The sequence below is a fragment of the Carex rostrata genome, chromosome 10 (genome assembly GCF_964058835.1).
Source record: "Carex rostrata chromosome 10, lpCarRost1.2, whole genome shotgun sequence".
Taxonomy (NCBI): Eukaryota; Viridiplantae; Streptophyta; class Magnoliopsida; order Poales; family Cyperaceae; genus Carex; species Carex rostrata.
Genome location: NC_135927.1, coordinates 11,637,631 through 11,656,517, shown reverse-complemented (window position 1 = coordinate 11,656,517; position 18,887 = coordinate 11,637,631). Strand labels below are relative to the sequence as shown.

The following is an 18,887-nucleotide window of genomic DNA, read 5'->3' as shown; positions in this document are numbered from 1 at the left end:
GTTTTGAAGTCCAAATAGCTAATCCAAACTATTAGATATTTAATCTATATTAAAATGTGCTTGGAAACCAAATTTTATAGTTTTTTGAATTTTTTTACTATTTATTAAGATGGTTTGAAAATTGTTGTTTTCTGATACAACGATGCCCAGTGTACCACCTGGGCAAAACAGATCCGTCTTGTCCTTCCCTTTCCGAAAAGTGCTCATACGCGTAAATCCGAGTTTTCTAGCCAAAGTTATGGCTGTTTAAAATTTTTTCGAAAATTAAACTTTGAAAATTCATAACTGACTGTAGAAAAATCCAAATAAGTTGAAATTTATATTAATTATGTGCATTTTTTAATGCTCTATATGTTGGTGCAATTACTTTTGTAGTTTGATCCTTGTATCAGTTCAGACTTGCTGATTTACCAACAAAGGTCAAATTTGATATTTTTAGTGTTATATTTAGACTTGTGACATCCAACTGACAAATAAAATCAAAGTTATAAAGAATTATGACATCACTTCATAAATATGTCGAGTGTTTTATTTTTTGGCATACACTCTAAACAATTTTTTCTTCACAAAATTATTTAAATCAAAATACTAAGATTTCTATAAAAAAAAAAAAAAAAAAAAAAAGAGCAAACCGACCAAGGAGGGGCAGTTTGGTAATGGCATGAAGCGCCCCATACGGGGGCGGTTTGCTAAAATTTCAGTCCGCCCCCTTTCCAGACGGTTAGGACATATATAAAAAAAAAAAATTAAAAGGAGGTTATTTTTATATTTTTCTTTTTTTTTTTTGGGTATAAAAAGAAATGGCCGAATTAATTGCCTAGACTGAGTCACATCATCAGAAATTTTACCTTCGTATCGACCATAACATATGCATGAAAGTGATGTAGAAAAGGGGTTTCCGATAGACATCAGAACCATTCGATTTAATGTATAGTCTAAACCGTCCGATCTACATTTAAATTCATATGAAACTGCGAATTTAAATGCAAATTGACGTGATGTGTTGGATGTCCATCATGATGCATATTTCTATTTATTTTACTCACAAAACAACAAAAGTTAATATTTGAGGGACCGGCACACGTACATACTCTTGTAGTGAATAGAGGTCAATTGATTCCTATTAATTTTGAAAAAAAAAATTTATTTCTAAAGAATGTTTTTTATTATTTAAAGTGAAATATTACATGTACCATAAAATTGACTCTCGTCTAATATAAAAAAATATTTATATAATTAATCTCTAATCTGTATTTAATTCTATAGCTTGAAATTCTGACTCCGTCCTTGCCCGGCTGGCCGGCTATCATACATTTCTATGAAATTGTTTCATTTTTTTTTTGTGTGTGGCTTAGAGAAAGAAGTCTACTTGTCATCTTGATCCCTATTTATTTTTTATTTGTTGAGATTTAAGTGTGATTGGTTCGTATGAATAGTTCATCCATCCAAAACCAGAGAATCTCCACTTGCCACGCTCTTCCACTTTTCCACTTGCTCATGTTGCCATTAATTGAAAAGCAAAAAGGTGTAAATCAAGAAAAAAAAATCTCACTAATATATATATGTAAATTTATGAGGTTAGAAATAGAACAAGTTTTAGAAGACAACCAACCAATGAAAATTATAGTAAAAACAAAAGGGATAATGAAATAAAAAGGTGGACTAGAAATTATGGTTGATGTGGAAGCTGTGTGTACAAACAAAGAAGGTAGGCAGGTAGCTAGATTTTTTTTTTTTTTTGTAATATAAAATTACACTGAATTCTGAACGCATGCATTTGCTTGAACAAAAAAACAAATGGTCAATTTCTCCTAAAAAAAAAGAACAAATGATCAATTTCTCCTAAAAAAAAAAAGAACAAATGGTCAATCGTTTTTCGTGTTTTTTTATGTAGTGCTTGGGATTCAGACCATATTTTGAAACCCAAGCATAATTTAATAATTCTTTCAAAAATAAAATAATTTTTTTTAATGTAAATATGGGTGGGATTGGGACCTAAAAACAATGTTACCTTGTTTGTAAAAATACTCTGTACTTGTTTAGTTAATTTTTTTACGGGATTAATCTTACATTTCTAAGCTCACGTCTTTTAGCTTCAGTAGTTTATTATTTCATAAGAGGAGGGTTCAAATGCCTCCATGTTTTTGTGCCTCCATCACGCCTCCATCTATCTCCATCATTTTCAAAGTTCAAACAGTCGATCCGAACCGCTCAACCTAACCTCCATACTAAAATATATTTCGAGACCAAATTTTATATTTTTAGAAAATTTTTTACTATTTTTTTAGATAGATACAAAATCAGTAAATCTGAACCATCTAAAAACAGTATTTTTGTACCTATCTAAAAAAATAGTAAAAAAATTCCTAAAAATATAAAATTTGGTCTCTAAACATATTTTAGTATGGAGGTTAGGTTGAGCGGTTCGGATCGACTATTTTAATTTTGAAAATAATGGAGAGAAATGGAGACATGATGGAGTCACAAAAACATGGAAGCATTTGAACCCTCCTCATTTCATAAACAATGTGCCTTATTCTAACCAGTGTCTTATTATATATTATTAAGCTAGCAGCCCTCTGATGGAAAACCAGGAGGTGATACCAGCGAAGGTTTTAATATTTGAAAGCATTCAGCTGGGCATTTCTGCTACTTGTTTTAATTGATCAATAATCAATAGAATTTTACAGTGTCGTTACATTATTATAATTTATAAGCACAATTTTAGGACTGGTGCAGCCCAACATAAGCCCTGTACTCCAATATCAATAAGAGTTAAGAGCACATGGAACAAAAAATAAATAAATGCACGTCATAATATTATTAATCTATTAATTTAGCCATTATAGAAGACACAAAAAGTAAATAAAAATGACCCCAGTCCAAGATACACTGAGTCAACCACAATTAAGCGACAGAATTCAGGTAACACAATTGACCAGTTCAGTTCACTTGCCAGTAAAGATACCAGTACAAGCTATCCCTAATCAAGCAGCACCTGATAGTCTACTCGGAGCGTGCCGCAAACCTTTCGACCTTGGAATCATTGAGGTTGATCCCAACCATTGCCTCCCCAAGCCCGCTGCTCACCTCCGCCAGTATCTCCGGGTCAGTGTAATGAGTCACAGCCTGCACAATTGCTCTAGCCCTACGTGTCGGGTCCCCGCTCTTGAATATACCCGACCCAACAAACACCCCGTCACAACCCAACTGCATCATGAGTGCCGCATCAGCAGGCGTTGCCACTCCACCAGCCGCGAACTGCACCACTGGCAGACGACCCAGCTGCTTGGTCTGCATGACGAGGTCATACGGCGCCGCAATATTCTTAGCAAAGGTGAAGACCTCATCGTCATCCATTGAACGGAGGGCTCGGATGTCTCCATTGACGGAGCGCACATGGCGCACAGCCTCAATCACATTGCCTGTCCCAGCTTCACCCTTGGTGCGGATCATGGCCGCGCCTTCACGGATACGGCGCAAGGCTTCACCGAGGTTGCGGCACCCGCACACAAATGGCACCTTGAAGTTGTGCTTGTTTATGTGGTGCTGTTCGTCGGCTAAGGTGAGCACCTCGCTCTCGTCAATATAGTCGACTCCAATTGCCTCGAGGATCTGAGCCTCAACGAAGTGGCCGATACGTGCCTTCGCCATGACCGGGATGGTGACGGCACGCTTGATGTCACGAATCATGCCAGGATCGCTCATGCGAGCGACGCCTCCTTGAGCGCGGATGTCAGCGGGTACACGCTCCAGGGCCATGACGGCGCAGGCCCCGGCCTCCTCAGCGATGCGCGCTTGATCTGGTGTGACGACATCCATTATCACCCCGCCGCGTAGCATCTGAGCCAACCCTACCTTCACAGAGAATGTCGCCGATTTCTTCGAAGTTTCAGACAGCTCTCCGCCGTTTCCGTACACCGCCACCACGTTATCCGCCATCTTTTTAGTTTTTACCTCTTCCTTTTGCCTCTCTCGTTTCTTCTTCCCGAGAGATAATTTTTCTTAATCAAGGAATAGAAAGGGTAAGGCAAGAGGGAATGGAATAGAGATTTCCGAGGTATCTATGGAAGTGTGCTATATCAGAGCAGTAAAGATAACCTCATATAATAAAGGCCACGGTGGAACGGAGGCCAGATTCACTACAATACGTGACTGTATGATCTTGAAATTGAACCGTCCACAGATGCAAGGAATTATTTAAGATGCGTGCTAATATATAAAGAACGGACACGATTCAAATCTACTATTTGAGTGACCTTAGATATATAATGTCTGAGGAACGACCGTGTTCAATTTGGCGAATTCGTATCCTCTGAGATATCTCAAACTTTGCGTGACTTTATGGAAAATCCCAACCGTTTAAATGCGTTCTGCACGAATCTCAAAGCACAAATAATACTGACCCCTACATCACCCCCGAATAGGCGGACACGTCGGTCACGCAAAAATTGAGATATCTCAGAGGATACGCACCCCAATTTGGCAGAAGAAACAAAATTGGAAAAGTAGTGCCCACACTATTTAAATCGGACCGTATAATGAAAACGGACGGATAAGATTTATGTAAAAATATTTTTTAAGTAGGCAATACGGATTTGTGAGAAGGCGGCAATCGTGTGGCGCTTTCTTTCTCTCTTTTTGGTTCCACCAAATGGCCGGCCCTAATTTTCACTTTCCAATGGATCCTCTTTTTTCCAATGGATACTGATACTATGAATTGTCTGTATTTATTTCTTTACAGACAGGCATGTAACAAGTCGAAACATATGAAAACTTGAAAAGTATGGGAAACAAAATACAACAAGGTAGATGCACGAAAGTCGGCACAGAAAATAAAAAAATGATTAAGTGGGCTATGATGTCAGCCAATTTTCCATATTTTCTGATGATTTTGTTTATGTAGAAATTTGTGTGGTGTGTTTTGGGAAAGAAAACAGTTCTTGTCAAATATGGACCATTCTGTTTAGATTGGATAAATCAATCCTAATCTTATTTCGATGTTTATTTGTCAAAACAGACTAAGAAATACGTGACCTATTTATTTAATTAACTAAAATTCCCCTGTCGCTTAACTCTAAAGAATTCGTATAAGAATCCTGATTCCTGCGACCTTTACAAAATATACTTATTTATATTGACCCTCACAAAAAAAAATCTGATATTCAATCTATGCAAAAAAATTAATTAATGTAATAACTTTCGGTTTTTTATATAATTTTAGTTCATGACAAGAGAGCTTTGTTGAATGTCATAAAATTTTTCATACTACTGAAAACCCGAAATTTTTAAATATACCATAACCTCAAAAAAGATAAACCAAAGCATCACGTTTTCTGAAAATTTCGAATTTTGACACAGCTGCATCCTCTAGATTCCGCCACTTTTCTGCGGGCCGCATTTAGGGAATGTGGCCCAAAAAAAGGTGGCCGCATCTACAGGATACGGCCGTGTCAAAATTTGAATTTTTCAAAAATCGTGGTTGTTTAGTTTATCTTTTTTAGTAGTATGGTATATTTAAAAATTTCGGGTTGAAAACGTTTAAGAAAATGAAAAAACTATCACTGATAAAACAGAAAAAAAAAAAATTGTATAAATGTTGAAAGTCACAAAATATTAAGTTGCAGGGGAGCATATTTTTTTTTTCCTTCTAAAAACGTTCCAATAATATATAAAAAACACTTGCTGTTTTACAAATTATTTCTAGTTCTTCAAGCAAAACTAGAAATGTTATGTAATGATTTTTGTTGTGACATGTGATTACACGAAGCACGAGCGAAATATTTTCAAGTTTTCTTAAAATCTGTATTGCATATTTTTAAATTTTTTAAGAATTATAATAATTATTTTAAATTATAATATACTAGGACTATTTATTATTTTCAAAACACCCAAGAAAATACAAACCATAATATTTGTGTCCATCAACATATATTCATTTTTCAGAGTCATCTCAATTTGTTCATTTTTCAGAGTCATCTCAATTTGTTCAACATATATGAAAATGAAAAAAGAAACCAACCTTAATCAAGTCCTTGCATAGTAACAAGATTAACAATTTGTTCATTTTTAACACCGCATGAGTGAGCAGATGAATGAAATAAAATTTTGAATACATCTCTCTTTTTTTCTGAATTATTAGCAAATTATTCTCTATATTTGCTGGATTTATTTCTCTTCTTAAAAATTAAAATTTTCTATATAGTTATATGCATTATTGTAGCGAACTATTTCCTAATTATGTATGTATTATACTCTAATTATGAAATTTTAGGAGTATAATTAGGGTGTTCTTAAGTTCACCAAGCATCTTGGCGAACTCAACTCTAAAACCTATCGAATTGGATTCAAACGATAAATCTAAACTGTTGAAATCCTTCTACCTTATGAGTCATGTGTTTACATGTAAAAAATTTACACCTTGTTTGGATGGAGAGTAGAGGAGGTGAAGAATAGAAATGAATGGAATAGAGTAGAAAGGAAAATTAACATATTTAACTTTTTAATATTTGGATGATTAATGAGAAAACTAAATTTAATTTTTTTTCTGTCTTATTTGTTGTTTGATTAATTAAAATTTAGAAAGTTAATGAGAAATTCAGTGGCTATTGTAGAATTGTAACAAAAATACTTGTATGAAAAATATAAGTAAGATATAGAGTCGGTTATTTTTTCTAAAAATATTTGCAACAATTTTTTTTTTCAATCCATTACACCCTAAGTTGGGAGGAAAAACCGATTCTATTGATTACAATGATACAACTTTAAACATTTCACCTCCGACATAATTTTGTCAACCAAACACGATTCGATGGAAAGTTTTATTTTCTTTCCATTCCTTCCTTCCTCTACTCTCCATCCAAACAAGGTGTTAAAGTTTCGAATTAATTTAGTATAAAGTCAAGTGATCAAAATTAGAAAGTTTAGAAATTAATTTTAATGCATTCATTTTTTGGACGACTTCTGACAACTTGATTCTATGCAAAATTAATTTTAAATTTTAAATTTTTTTAATGTAGATGCATTACTCATAAGGTAGAAGGATTTTAACGGTTTTGATTCATCGTTTGAAGCAAATCTGATAGATTTTAGAGTTGAGTTCACAAAAGAATTTGATGCACTTAAAAACACCCCAGTTCTACTCGAAATTTTAGACCTTGTGAAATTGTTTCCAGATTTTTCATTTGTTACTACGGCCATTTACACGGAGGCTACATGGAATGAATCACAGATTAGAAACAGAAAAACAGTCAGAAACCAGTGACGTAGGTGCTGTGCTGGCGTGTTTTACCATTTAGACCACACGCCCCAGATTTTTTTTTTAACAAAACAAAAAATCTTAGCTGGCCTCCACTTTTCCAGAAAAAAGTTCTTAAAAATAATATGACAGTTTTATTTATTTTACATGATATTTGTATTTTTGTATTTTTTTTCGAATTAGATATTTGATGTATAAATTTAAGGACATAAGGACTTATTTGTAAAATGAACACTCTTTTTATTTCAAAGTTCAAACAGTCGATCCGAACCGTTCATCTTGTTCTCCATATTAATATGTGCTTGGAGACCAAATTTTACATTTTTCTTAATTTTGTTTACTATTTATTAAGATGGGTACACAAAATATCAAATTCAGACCATTGAATTTTGTACCCATCTTAATAAAGAGTAAAAAAAATTCAGAAAAATGTAAAATTTGGTCTCCAATCACATATTAATATGGAGAACAAGATGAACGGTTCGGATCGACTCTTTGAACTTTGAAAATAAAAATATGTTCATTTTACAAATAGGTCCTTATGTCCATAGAAGCCTTTGCCTAAATTTAATTACCCCCATAATATATGTTACTATGTTAGTGATAATTATCCGTTAATTAAACAGTTGGGAGGGTCATTTTAAGTATGAATTTGAAAAAAAAAAATTGGCGAACAAGGAAATGGAAATTAAAATTTTGCATATGTTAAAAGCGCTGAATGAACATTGATCCGAATTTAACAAAAATAATACATACGTTGAACCAAGTTATTGGTAAATATACACTACAATTCTCTTAGGCAAATTGTTAGCCATTCGGCCTACGGATATTCATTCAAAGTTAAAATCAAATAAATAACTTACTATTCATGCATATTTGTATCATGTTTTAAGAAGTAAAGTGTTTGTTTTATTATATGCTTATACTTTTATTTTCTAAGTTCAAACATTCAATCCAAAAAAAATTAACATATCTCCATGTGTACTCTATTATAGGGAGATTAAGAGTAAGAATAAGGACAGGGGATATCATTTATTTCATACCACAATGTCAAGTTAAATTGACTCGTACATTCTAGAATACAATGCAGAGTTATTCAACATTCCATCCTCCAACAGCATTCTATAGAGTATGACTAGTATAACATCAGTGTCATTTCAGTCTATATAACACCAACTTCAAAATCTATCGAATCGACTTTAAACGGTGAATTCAAACCGTTTAAACCGACCTACTTCATTAGTTATGCGTTTACATCAAAATTTATAATTTTTTGAATTTATTTAGTATCAAGTCAAGTGGTCAAATGTGTGAGTTTTTAAGTTTATTTTAATACATTCATTTTTCGACATTTTTACCGTTTGATTTGATACTAAAATAACTCGAAAATATAAAAAAAATTGTATGTAAACGCATCACTCCTAAAGTAAATTGGTTTGAACGGTTTGGATTAGTCATTTGAAGTCTATTTAATTGATTTTGAAGTTAATGTCATATGACACCGATATTATACTAGCCGGACTCCATTCTATATTGCGAAAAGAGAGAATCTCAACTATGGCTGGGATACTCCAACATCAACCATCAACTGCTTGTTTCTTTGGCAAAGCAACTGAGATGTCTCTAAGAATTCCAGTAGCCAGATAGTGGTATTTTTCTTGAGATCGAATCGTCTGCTACCCGGGGGGCAGGAAATTTCTGCCCCCAGAGTCTTTGTGGGGTGGGACCGGTTCCTGTTTAAGAGTTTAACTATTGTTACTGTTTTTAAATGGGGCCCCACCCGCAGAGACTCTGGGAGCAGAAATTTCCTGTCCCCGGGGGGCAGACGATTCGGTCTCATTTTTCTTAGATACATTTGATGGATAGCCAGATAGTTGGATTTTTCCATCATGGCGCCTCATAGGTGTAAAGACAAGTAAATGCCCAGAGTTTGCCATTGGCCTACGGAAATTCGAAAAAAAAGTCTCAGTTATATATTAAATTCTTTTCTTAGCTTATTCAATTCAAAGGTGCTAGCAGGTTTAGAATGTTAAAATGTGCTTGGAGATAAAATTTTATATTTTTAAAAAAAATTGCTATTTTTTTTTGAAAATCCCTAAATTTTAATTTTAATTGTAGTCTTGAAAAAATATCAAGAATTTATATTTTATAAAAATAGTTGAGAATTAATGAGTTTGGCTAATATAATATCAGTGTTATTTTAGCCTATATAACATTAACTCCAAAACCTACCGAATCGACTTTAAATAGTGAATCTAAACCGTTCAAACCGATCCACTTCATTAGTTGTGCGTTTACATGCAAAATTTATAATTTTTTGAACTTATTTAGTATCAAGTCAAGCGGTCAAATGTGTGAGTTTTTAAGTTAATTTTAATGCATTCATTTTTCAACATTTTTACCGCTTGATTTGATACTAAAATAACTCGAAAATATAAAAAAAAAATTGCGTGTAAATGCATCATGCATAAAGTAAATCGGTTTGAACGGTTTAAATTAGTCTTTTGAAATCTATTTAATTAATTTTGAAATTAAAGTTATATGACACTGATGTTATACTAGCTGGACTCATCATAAATTAGTAACGCTCCTTTATAATGTCTTATGTCGTTTGATTTGCGTCATCATCAGCGTACAGTATGAAAATCAAACAATTAAGATTTATTTAGCTAAAACATTAATAACAATAAACAATATAATATTTAACGCAACAGGAATTATTAAAATAATAAATGAAAAACCAAATTGCAGTATGTTTTCGATATTATCACCGAAAACCGACGTAATTAAATATTCATTATACACACATTAATTCCGGCCATTTTTATTATTATCCTAAAAAAAAAAGGAAATTTTAAAAATAACCTTTGTTTTTTTTTTATTATTTATGCCCTGACCGCCTAGGCTTGGGGTGGCCCAGAATTTCCAGTGAGGCGCCAGCCCCTCAAGCGGCCCACATGGCAACTGCGGCGCTAGCCCCACGGGCGCCCCACATGTCAAGTGAGGCGCCAGCCCCACGGGCGCCCCATATAGCTAATTTAAGCCTTTTGTTTTCTCTTTCCTGCCATTCGCGATTTGAGAATTCTCTCAAGGCGAGAAGCTGAGTATTCAGGTATTTTTTTTAAATTATGATAATTAGTCATTACTGTTGCGAATTTACTGTAACTGTTGCATGTACTGTAGTGCACTATACATTTACTGTAGCTGTAATTATGTCATTACTGTTGCAAATTTACTGTAACTGTTGTAAGTACTGTAGCGCACTGTACAATTACTGTAGCAGTTTACTGTAATGGTTGCAATTACTGTACATTTACTGTAGCAAAATTATAATTTTTTTAAATTTCTTTTTAATGGTTGCAATTACTGTACACTTACTGTACTCGTAATTATGTCATGTAATACTCATAAAATTATTTTTTAAATGTAGTTTGTTAAAGAAAAGATGTTAGTTGCACTGTACACGGGCAGCAAGCTACAAAAGGGTGCAAACGGCGTGCAGTACACGAAAGAAGCCTCATTTGGCTTCGAGGTTAATGAAAATATAGCATTTCAAGAACTTAACAGCTAATATACGAAAAGACTGCTGTAAACCCCAACAGGTATGAAATAGAATTGGCTACACGGATTGACAACTCAGGTGGGAGGGGTAGACCTTACTTTGTTAGGTTTCCAATAACAGATGCGAATTTGTGAAGAGTTGTGTACACTCAATTTGTGGCTAGTTGGGTCCCGTTAATGGACATATATTCGAAGAGGGTTCCCCGGAATAGGGCTGGACCTTCGGGTTATGACAACCAGGGGTACCACCAGCACTCCCCTTATGACAACCAGGGGTACCACAGCCCCGGTTATGACAACCAGGGATACCACAACTCCCCAGAAAATGCTGAAGAGTTACCACCACCACCGAGACAGACACCCATAATCCCTAGATTTCAAACTATGCCAGAGTCAGGACCGATACCCGTTAATCGAACTGATATTGATATTGATGTAGATGCTATTGATGTTGTACCAGAAAGGGAAATGGAAATGGGGGATGAATACCAAGGGGTTTGGGAAGCTGATGACTTATCAAATGGTGATGAAAATGTACCAGGGTTGTCCAGGGCAGAAAAATTCCCGATTAGAGGTCGGGGGAATAAGCATCCGGTTGTCACATTCAACGACACCACAGCTTTCGAAGAGGCAGGCATTAGTTTCTTTCGTCCTCGTGTTGAATATAATAAAGAACTTGCCGCAGGGAAAATTTATACCAACATAGACGAACTTATAAAGAAAATAAATGAGACTCATGTTCACGGCAACTGGGAATGTATAATACACAAAAGGGACCGAACAAGGTTAGTTGTGCTATGTAAAACTCACCCGCGCTGCGAGTTCCGCCTTTTTGCAACCCCTGCGGGTTCAGAGGAAGCATGCATGATTAAGAAGTGTGAACCACCTCATACATGCAAGTCTGCGTCCACAAGGACAGACCATGCGCAGCTGACGGCATCATTAATTGTCGATGCAATTGAGGAGGACATTAAGTTGGATCCATCGATGAGCATCAAGGCGGTGGCTATGACCGTCAGACACAAATACAAATATGTAATCCCAACATACAACAGGCTGTGGAGAGGTCGTGAACTTGCAATTTGTAGAATATTCGATAGTTGCAAGGATTCATATGGCTATCTGGCACCATTGCTCCAGGCCATGGCAAGTACAAATGTCAGCACCGTATATGAGTGATGGCATGGCCCCTTTTTTGATAAAGACGGAATACTAATAGAGGGAGCTCAACAATTCAAGGGCATAGCATGGGCTTTTGGTGCTTGTATCCAAGCTGTGCCATACATCAGACCCGTTATCAGCATTGATGCATGCTTCATGTCTGGCCGTTACGAGGGGAGGTCACTGATAGCATGTGTATATGATGCTGAGAACCAGCTATTGCCTTTGGCGTTTGCAATTGTTCATAAAGAGAATGGTGAGAACTGGGGATTCTTTATGCAGTTTTTAAGAAGACAGGTGATTGGAGAAGGGAAGTTTTTCTGTGTGAATCAGACCAGCACAAAGGAATAAAATATGTTTTTGATCGTGAAGATTACGGTTGGTCAACCTGTACTGGCCAGTGTGTGCACATGTTATGTATGCAACACGTTGCGGAGAACCTTTCCAAGGCAACCGGGGGCGACAAGTGGGTTATTGATACATTTAGATGGAATTGCAGAAAGAAAAAGCCGAGAAGGGTGGTAGAGATGACTACCAGTTTTGCAAAGGTACATGTATTTCAATTGTTTACATATATTATTGTACTTTAAGAAAACAAATATTTTTAGTACAATTGTTTATTACATTATTCTATTTCCTTATTTTTTGTGTAGTACATGCCAAAGGCAAATCTCTACTTAATGAAGGTGGGCAAAAATAATCCCAAAGATGTCAACGAAGATCCAGCATACGAGAAAATATATCAATCACGTGATGGAGGTTGGCATTAGGGAATTATGACCACCAACGGGTCCGAGTCGCTGAATGCAGTATTTAAGCAAAGCCGGATGTTGCCTGTGGCTACAGTTGTCGAGGACACATTCTACAAGTTAAATGCATGGTTTCACGAACGGCGTGCTAAGGCCGCAGAATTATAAGGATGAACCAGTCATTTTCAACAATGGTGGAGGCGAAACTAAGACGACATAGGGACAAAGGTGCAACTATGACCGTGATCCTGATGGGTAATGATGGAACATAATTCGAAGTGCAGAATCCGAATGAGTACGTTCCTACCAGCCGTAAACCAGATGGTACTATGGTGTTTGTCAAGAGGGCTTGTAAGTACGTGGTTAAATTCGGAGATGCCAGGGCGGTAACCTGTACATGCCAAGGACCCCAGCTAAGTCACATACCATGCAGTCACATACCATGCAGTCACGTGATGGCGGTATGCCGAGTGAGGAACTACTGCGAGAATCACTATGTTGCTGACATGTACCGCATCGATTACCTTGCTTCCACTTGGGGTGGATCTTTTCATTCTTATCCCGATCAGCATGAGTGGCCTGCATATGTCGGTGATAGAATACTCCCTTCAGAAGGATGGATAAGAAAGGGAAGGACGAGACACAAGTGTATTGTAATGACCATGGACGAGATGGGGGGTAGGCGACCGTCGGGAAATCAGGCTCGCCGTTCTGTTTCAGACAGGCGCAGGGCAGGTATGTAGCATTGTACGAAATTTATTTATGCTTTTATTATATTTCTAACTGAATTGCGTTGTTATATTCAGATGCCATAAACGAACACAACGAGAGAAAAAATGCTAGAGTTGTTGCTGAAGCAACTGGTAGAACACAACCCCCTCCTCCTGTAAGCCAATCATCTAGTAGCCAAGCCTCTACAAGTAATGCCGCACCTGCCACTGTACCAGAAGAACTAGTCGTTTGTTAGGTTTATTCAGACGTGGTGGCAGATAAACTTGCTATTTTGCTCATGCGAATTGATTTATTTGGTTTGAACTATGTTATGAACTTTAATTGCGCTTTTGATTGTATTGTTGAACTTTGTATTGTTGAACTATGTTAGACTATTTAGAACTATACTTATTTCTAGCATATTCAAAAATAATGCAGCCCATGTTCAACATAAATACTACAACAAAAAATTCATAAAATCCAGATACATTACTAAATAATACAGTACCGTCGAGTCCATAAAATAAAATAACATAAAATTCATACAGCAACAACCAGTTCAAACATAGCAATTATACAAACTGTTACAGTTCAAACATAAAATACCACAACAGCATACAATTGGGGTCTAAGCCTTACGAGTTGAGGAGCTTGCTCCCTTCTTTTCCTCAGCCCGACGGACGCACCCAAGACACTCCCACGTAGTGAGACGAGCGTCATTCAGCGGATCTGTATACGGGTCCATGCAATTGGGGTGAACAGGTTTGCCACATTTATAACAGAAGAACATATTCACCATATCTCCATTCAGCTCACATAAGCAGCATTGTCCCCATCCAGGTGGAGGGACCCGGTCTACCCAGCCTTCCATCAGCATTTTTCTAATTGATGGATCAAGAGTGCTCAGGAATTCTTCATTATATTTGGGTGAAAACAATCTTTCCAAATTTCTCATCGCGTAGGCTTCCGCCGTCCAAAATTTATTAATAAGTGTTCTTTTTTCTTCGCGTTCGATTTCAGTTCTTTCTCTATTTTTTCCAACTTTGGGTGCCATTGTAACTAGGGTTTCAAATGACAGTAATTGATTAGGAAAGCTAATTATCTTAATTAAAGACTAATTGTACAGGAATCAACGGCTAATTAGAAATTAATTAGAAAATTTTAAAAATATTTAATTTTTTCAAAAAATAATTAAAAAAATATTTAAATATTACATGTAGCTGTAATCGCCCGAGATTGTCTTCAGTTCTTTCTCCCTTCTCTCTGCCTTTGAGATGGGAGGTAGACTGATGTTGGAGTGAGAAGAGAGAGAAAAAACGAATAAATAGGCATCCGTAGTGGACCGCCCGTGGCCCAGGCGATCAGGACTTGAAACTAACATCTTTTTTTTTTAACAAACCGTAATTTTATGAGTATTACATAATAAAAAACTAACATATTTTCTTTTTAATACATTTAAAAAATAATTTTATGAGTACATAATAACATGGCTAATTGAAAATAATTAAAAATAAATTTAAAAAAAAATTGGGTAGTGGGCCGCCCGTCCCTGGGGCGCCTCACTTGCCTTGTGGGCCGCCTATAGTGGGGGCGCTTCACTTGGTATTTTGGGCCGCCCGAAGCCCAGGCGGTCAGGGCAGGAATAAAAAAAATTGCACACATGGTTATTTTTAAAATTAATTTTTATTTTAGGGATATTAATAAAAATGGCCGCATTAATTCATACCATCGTCGAAGGATTTGAATTCTCTCCAATTTTTAAATTTTTTGTTGTATTCTCTCTTCAATTTAATATTATCAATTTACAATAAAATAGTTATAAATCATTATATCACGAAACTAAGTCGAATAACCTCACGGCTGGTATAACTTCATTACTTTTTATTTTCACTTTCAAGTATTATATAATGGAGGAAATAAAAAATAGTTTCACAGGCTCGATCTGGAATTTTATTTTTATATATAACTAATTTTTAATGATTTTAAAGGAACAAACACAAAAAAAATGGATTTAATAGAAAACAACTCCACTGAGGCAATAGATCGGTGGAAGGAGAAACGCATTTGCCAATTCACAGAAAATTTGTGATGTTTGTTTAGTACCATTTTACAGAAAACGACTCCATCGATTCCGCAGATTGGTGGAAGGAGAAACTTATTTCTTCCTCCACTGAAATAAGAAATCAGTGGAGTTATTTTTTTATAAAATCCAACTCCTCTATACTTGTTTTGTTAAAATCATTACAAGTAGTTCTATTTAAAAAAGCTTCTCGATCTGAAAAGCCAGTGGAAAAAAAAATAGATCGTAGCAACTTTGATTGAAAATAACATAGCAATTCATTATTCCATACGTAAGGTAATTAATTTTTTCCATTAGGCCCATTTTTTGACATGGCTTGTTATTTGGAGATAGAATATTTAAGTGATTTTAAATATAAAATAATTCATAATGTGACGTGTATTGACATGAAAAATATGATAAAGAAGCTGGTCTTAATTAAATTTGTAAATTGTTCGAGTCGAGCTAGATAAAGTTTGAATTCAACCTGAGTTAGAATGAGCTGAGTTAATTAAGAGACGAGTCGATCGAGACGGACTAGTTTATTAACTGTTTGTTCATGCTGTGAGCTGCGCGCATATAAATCACAAATTTTTGTTTATTTAATATTGCAAGCCGCTATTGCGACTTGATAAGGGAATCTTTTACCATTACTAGATCTGAACCGTTCTTTTTAACTTGGCACGAATCTCAAAGTCCAAAAATACTGCCTCATATTGCAACTTAAATCTCAAACCAACGAAACCTTTTTGTTAATCTAGATTCCTAGTACTATTGTCTCAAAATTCAGTGAGAAATAAAAGAGAAGCGGCCCATCTGGCATTCCAAGTCTAATCTGATCCAACAGCTAATACACTGGGCTGGGCTTAATCTATGATCCGTCTCATCTAGCCCACCAAAATATATTGATTTATTCATCTTTATTATTTGTTTCAATATTCTCAAATCAGACAAACTTATAATGTTATCGATTTAGAAGCTGCTGATTTTTTTATCAAGTCACATTTGTTGATAATATCAATCCTCATCTGTTTACTTCACTTAAAACATAACAATTGATCAGTGTTTTAATATGCAATTCACTATATACTGCATATATATATATTTGTATGTAGAAATACATACACAGTTTTATTATAAATTGTTGAAAAAATATATATAAAATAGAATTAATTTATAAGACAAATGTCTTCTAGCCTACTGGTTTATATTCTTTACCATATTTTCATAAAGTCATGGATTTGATTCTCTCGTAACATATGAAATTTCTCGTACTAAATGTAATGACAAATTTTCGGCAACGAGTTGTGGGAGCACATATATATAACTAATCTACATATATGAGCCGCATGGAATTCTAAGAGCGAGTATTGAACTGCAAACGCATATACGACCGCATTTAAAAACATTATTGTTGACAAATATCATGCAATTTTGAGCTGATTAAAACTCGTTTTAACAGCTGTCACCGTATATCTTGATCTTCGAGAATAATTTTTTATGCTCCTTTTGGCTCTGATCGGAATCGGAGGTTTCTTGCTCAAAAGAGAAATAGAAGCTGTGGATTTCTCATCTTCGTTTTTCTTTTTATATTTAGATTTATTATTGTTTTTTACTTCGGTTACAAAGGTTTTTTTTACTCAATGGCAATGATACTATTTGATAAATTAATTGAACTGAACTTTTCTTTATCTGTTAAATATTAATTTTTTTTTTGCATTTTACACCTTCCAATTAATAAAATTCAATACCAAATTATTTTTTAATCCTTTCTTTTCTATTAAATTGAATTCTATTATCCTTAATTTTTATTCCGATGAGACTCTATAATATACACTTGATCACTGCTCAATGTATAAATGAGTATTACAATAATACACACTTAACTATTGCGCTAAAACAGACGTATTTATTCAATTATATTTTGAAAAGATTGACCAAAGATAAATAGATTGTTCAAAGAATGATAAATTAGAACTACATAATGTTCTCATTTCTTCTAATTTTCTTTTTCCAATTTCCATCGATTTCTATTTTTGCCTTCTCCGCCTTTTCAGTTACTTTTGGTGATTCTTTCTAATTTTAAGTCAATCGTGCACCATAGGTCCATAATTTATCAAAAATCGTGCACCATAGGTCAATCGTGCACCTAGGTTTCTAACTAAATCAATTATTCTATAAATATTCTTCCAAGTAAGTAGTAACAGATATGTTTATTTCTATCAACCAATTATCAAAAGAGCGTATATTTATGAGAATTATGTAATAGAATATTTATCTATACAAAAACTTTAAATTAGACATACTCCAATCAAATTCAAAACCTCTTATATTTTTTCATTATATAAATTAATAACATTAATGTTAAATAAATTAAAATTAAACTCAAACTGCTAATTTTAAAAATTCTAGACCCTTCAGAGCTTATTCATCTATGATATTATTAGAGTTTTTAATCTAGTATGGTATATTCTATTTCGATTTCATAAATGTACGCGAGTTTCTTATTTAGAAGCTATGCAAAAAAGTTTTTTACTAAGAAATCATTTATGAACTCCACGCTGACAAAAATTTTGGCTGAAGTTTTTTTCTTCTGTAAAAAAGTTTTTTTTTAATCTATGACGAAATTGTAATTTCAATTTCAGAGATAGAGAAGTTTATAAATTAAGAGTGACTCAATTTCTATTTAGTAGTTAACAATTATTTTGAAATTAATTTGAGTAGTTGGGATGGAGATACTCAATAACAAGAATGGTTTTTTCTATATCCAGAAAATATATAAAAATTTTAAAAAATAAATTTTGATTTTAAATACAGAAATAAATTCGAGCTCAGATCCATTGTTTTTGTATTGGAATCTTGTGATTTGAAGCAGGCATTATCGGTCCATCGGCATCACACCAAGGAAGAGGACGCACGGATTTACACCGTGCATGCCACAGGAGATCTATCGAAATTCGAACATTCCTTTAATTATTTTCGGGGTAAAACACGTAATTAGCACCATTCACTAGTACCGCGTTCACATCTCTTTATCTCTGTGCTTTACAGTACAAAAGAACCTGGTCTACGGAACAAGATCTTCCTACAGTGGGTCCACCCCCAAGACAAGTTCAACGGTCTACGCAAACCCCGTCTATTTATCTCATCGCAGTTATTCAGAGCACAACACGAGACATTTCGCAAACCCCGAATCATATCTCTATAGTAACAGAAATTTTGAGTTAGATCTTTGACCGTCATATCATTAATTACACGAATATTAAAGGGATCCCGTGCATTCTACCTCAGCCGGATTGGTCTGGATTTTTATTGGACAGTATAGATCTAACCAGAAAATTTCAGATAGTGCAGAGGTTCCAGACTCCAAAAACCCCAATTCGAAATC

The 18,887-nt window shown here is 34.8% G+C and overlaps 1 protein-coding gene across 1 annotated transcript; it reads right to left on the bottom strand.

The window, feature by feature from the left end:
- Nucleotides 1-2,802: 2,802 nt before the first annotated feature.
- LOC144560456 (putative pyridoxal 5'-phosphate synthase subunit PDX1.1) lies at nt 2,803-4,085 on the bottom strand. Its single transcript, XM_078309658.1, has one exon. The coding sequence runs from the start codon at nt 3,940-3,942 to the stop codon at nt 3,007-3,009; it is 936 nt and encodes a 311-aa protein (XP_078165784.1). The 5' UTR covers nt 3,943-4,085; the 3' UTR covers nt 2,803-3,006.
- Nucleotides 4,086-18,887: the final 14,802 nt, after the last annotated feature.

Bases quoted from the DNA above. Each gene is read 5' to 3' on its own strand.
- LOC144560456 (XM_078309658.1), bottom strand. From the start codon at position 3,942: ATGGCGGATAACGTGGTGGCGGTGTACGGAAACGGCGGAGAGCTGTCT.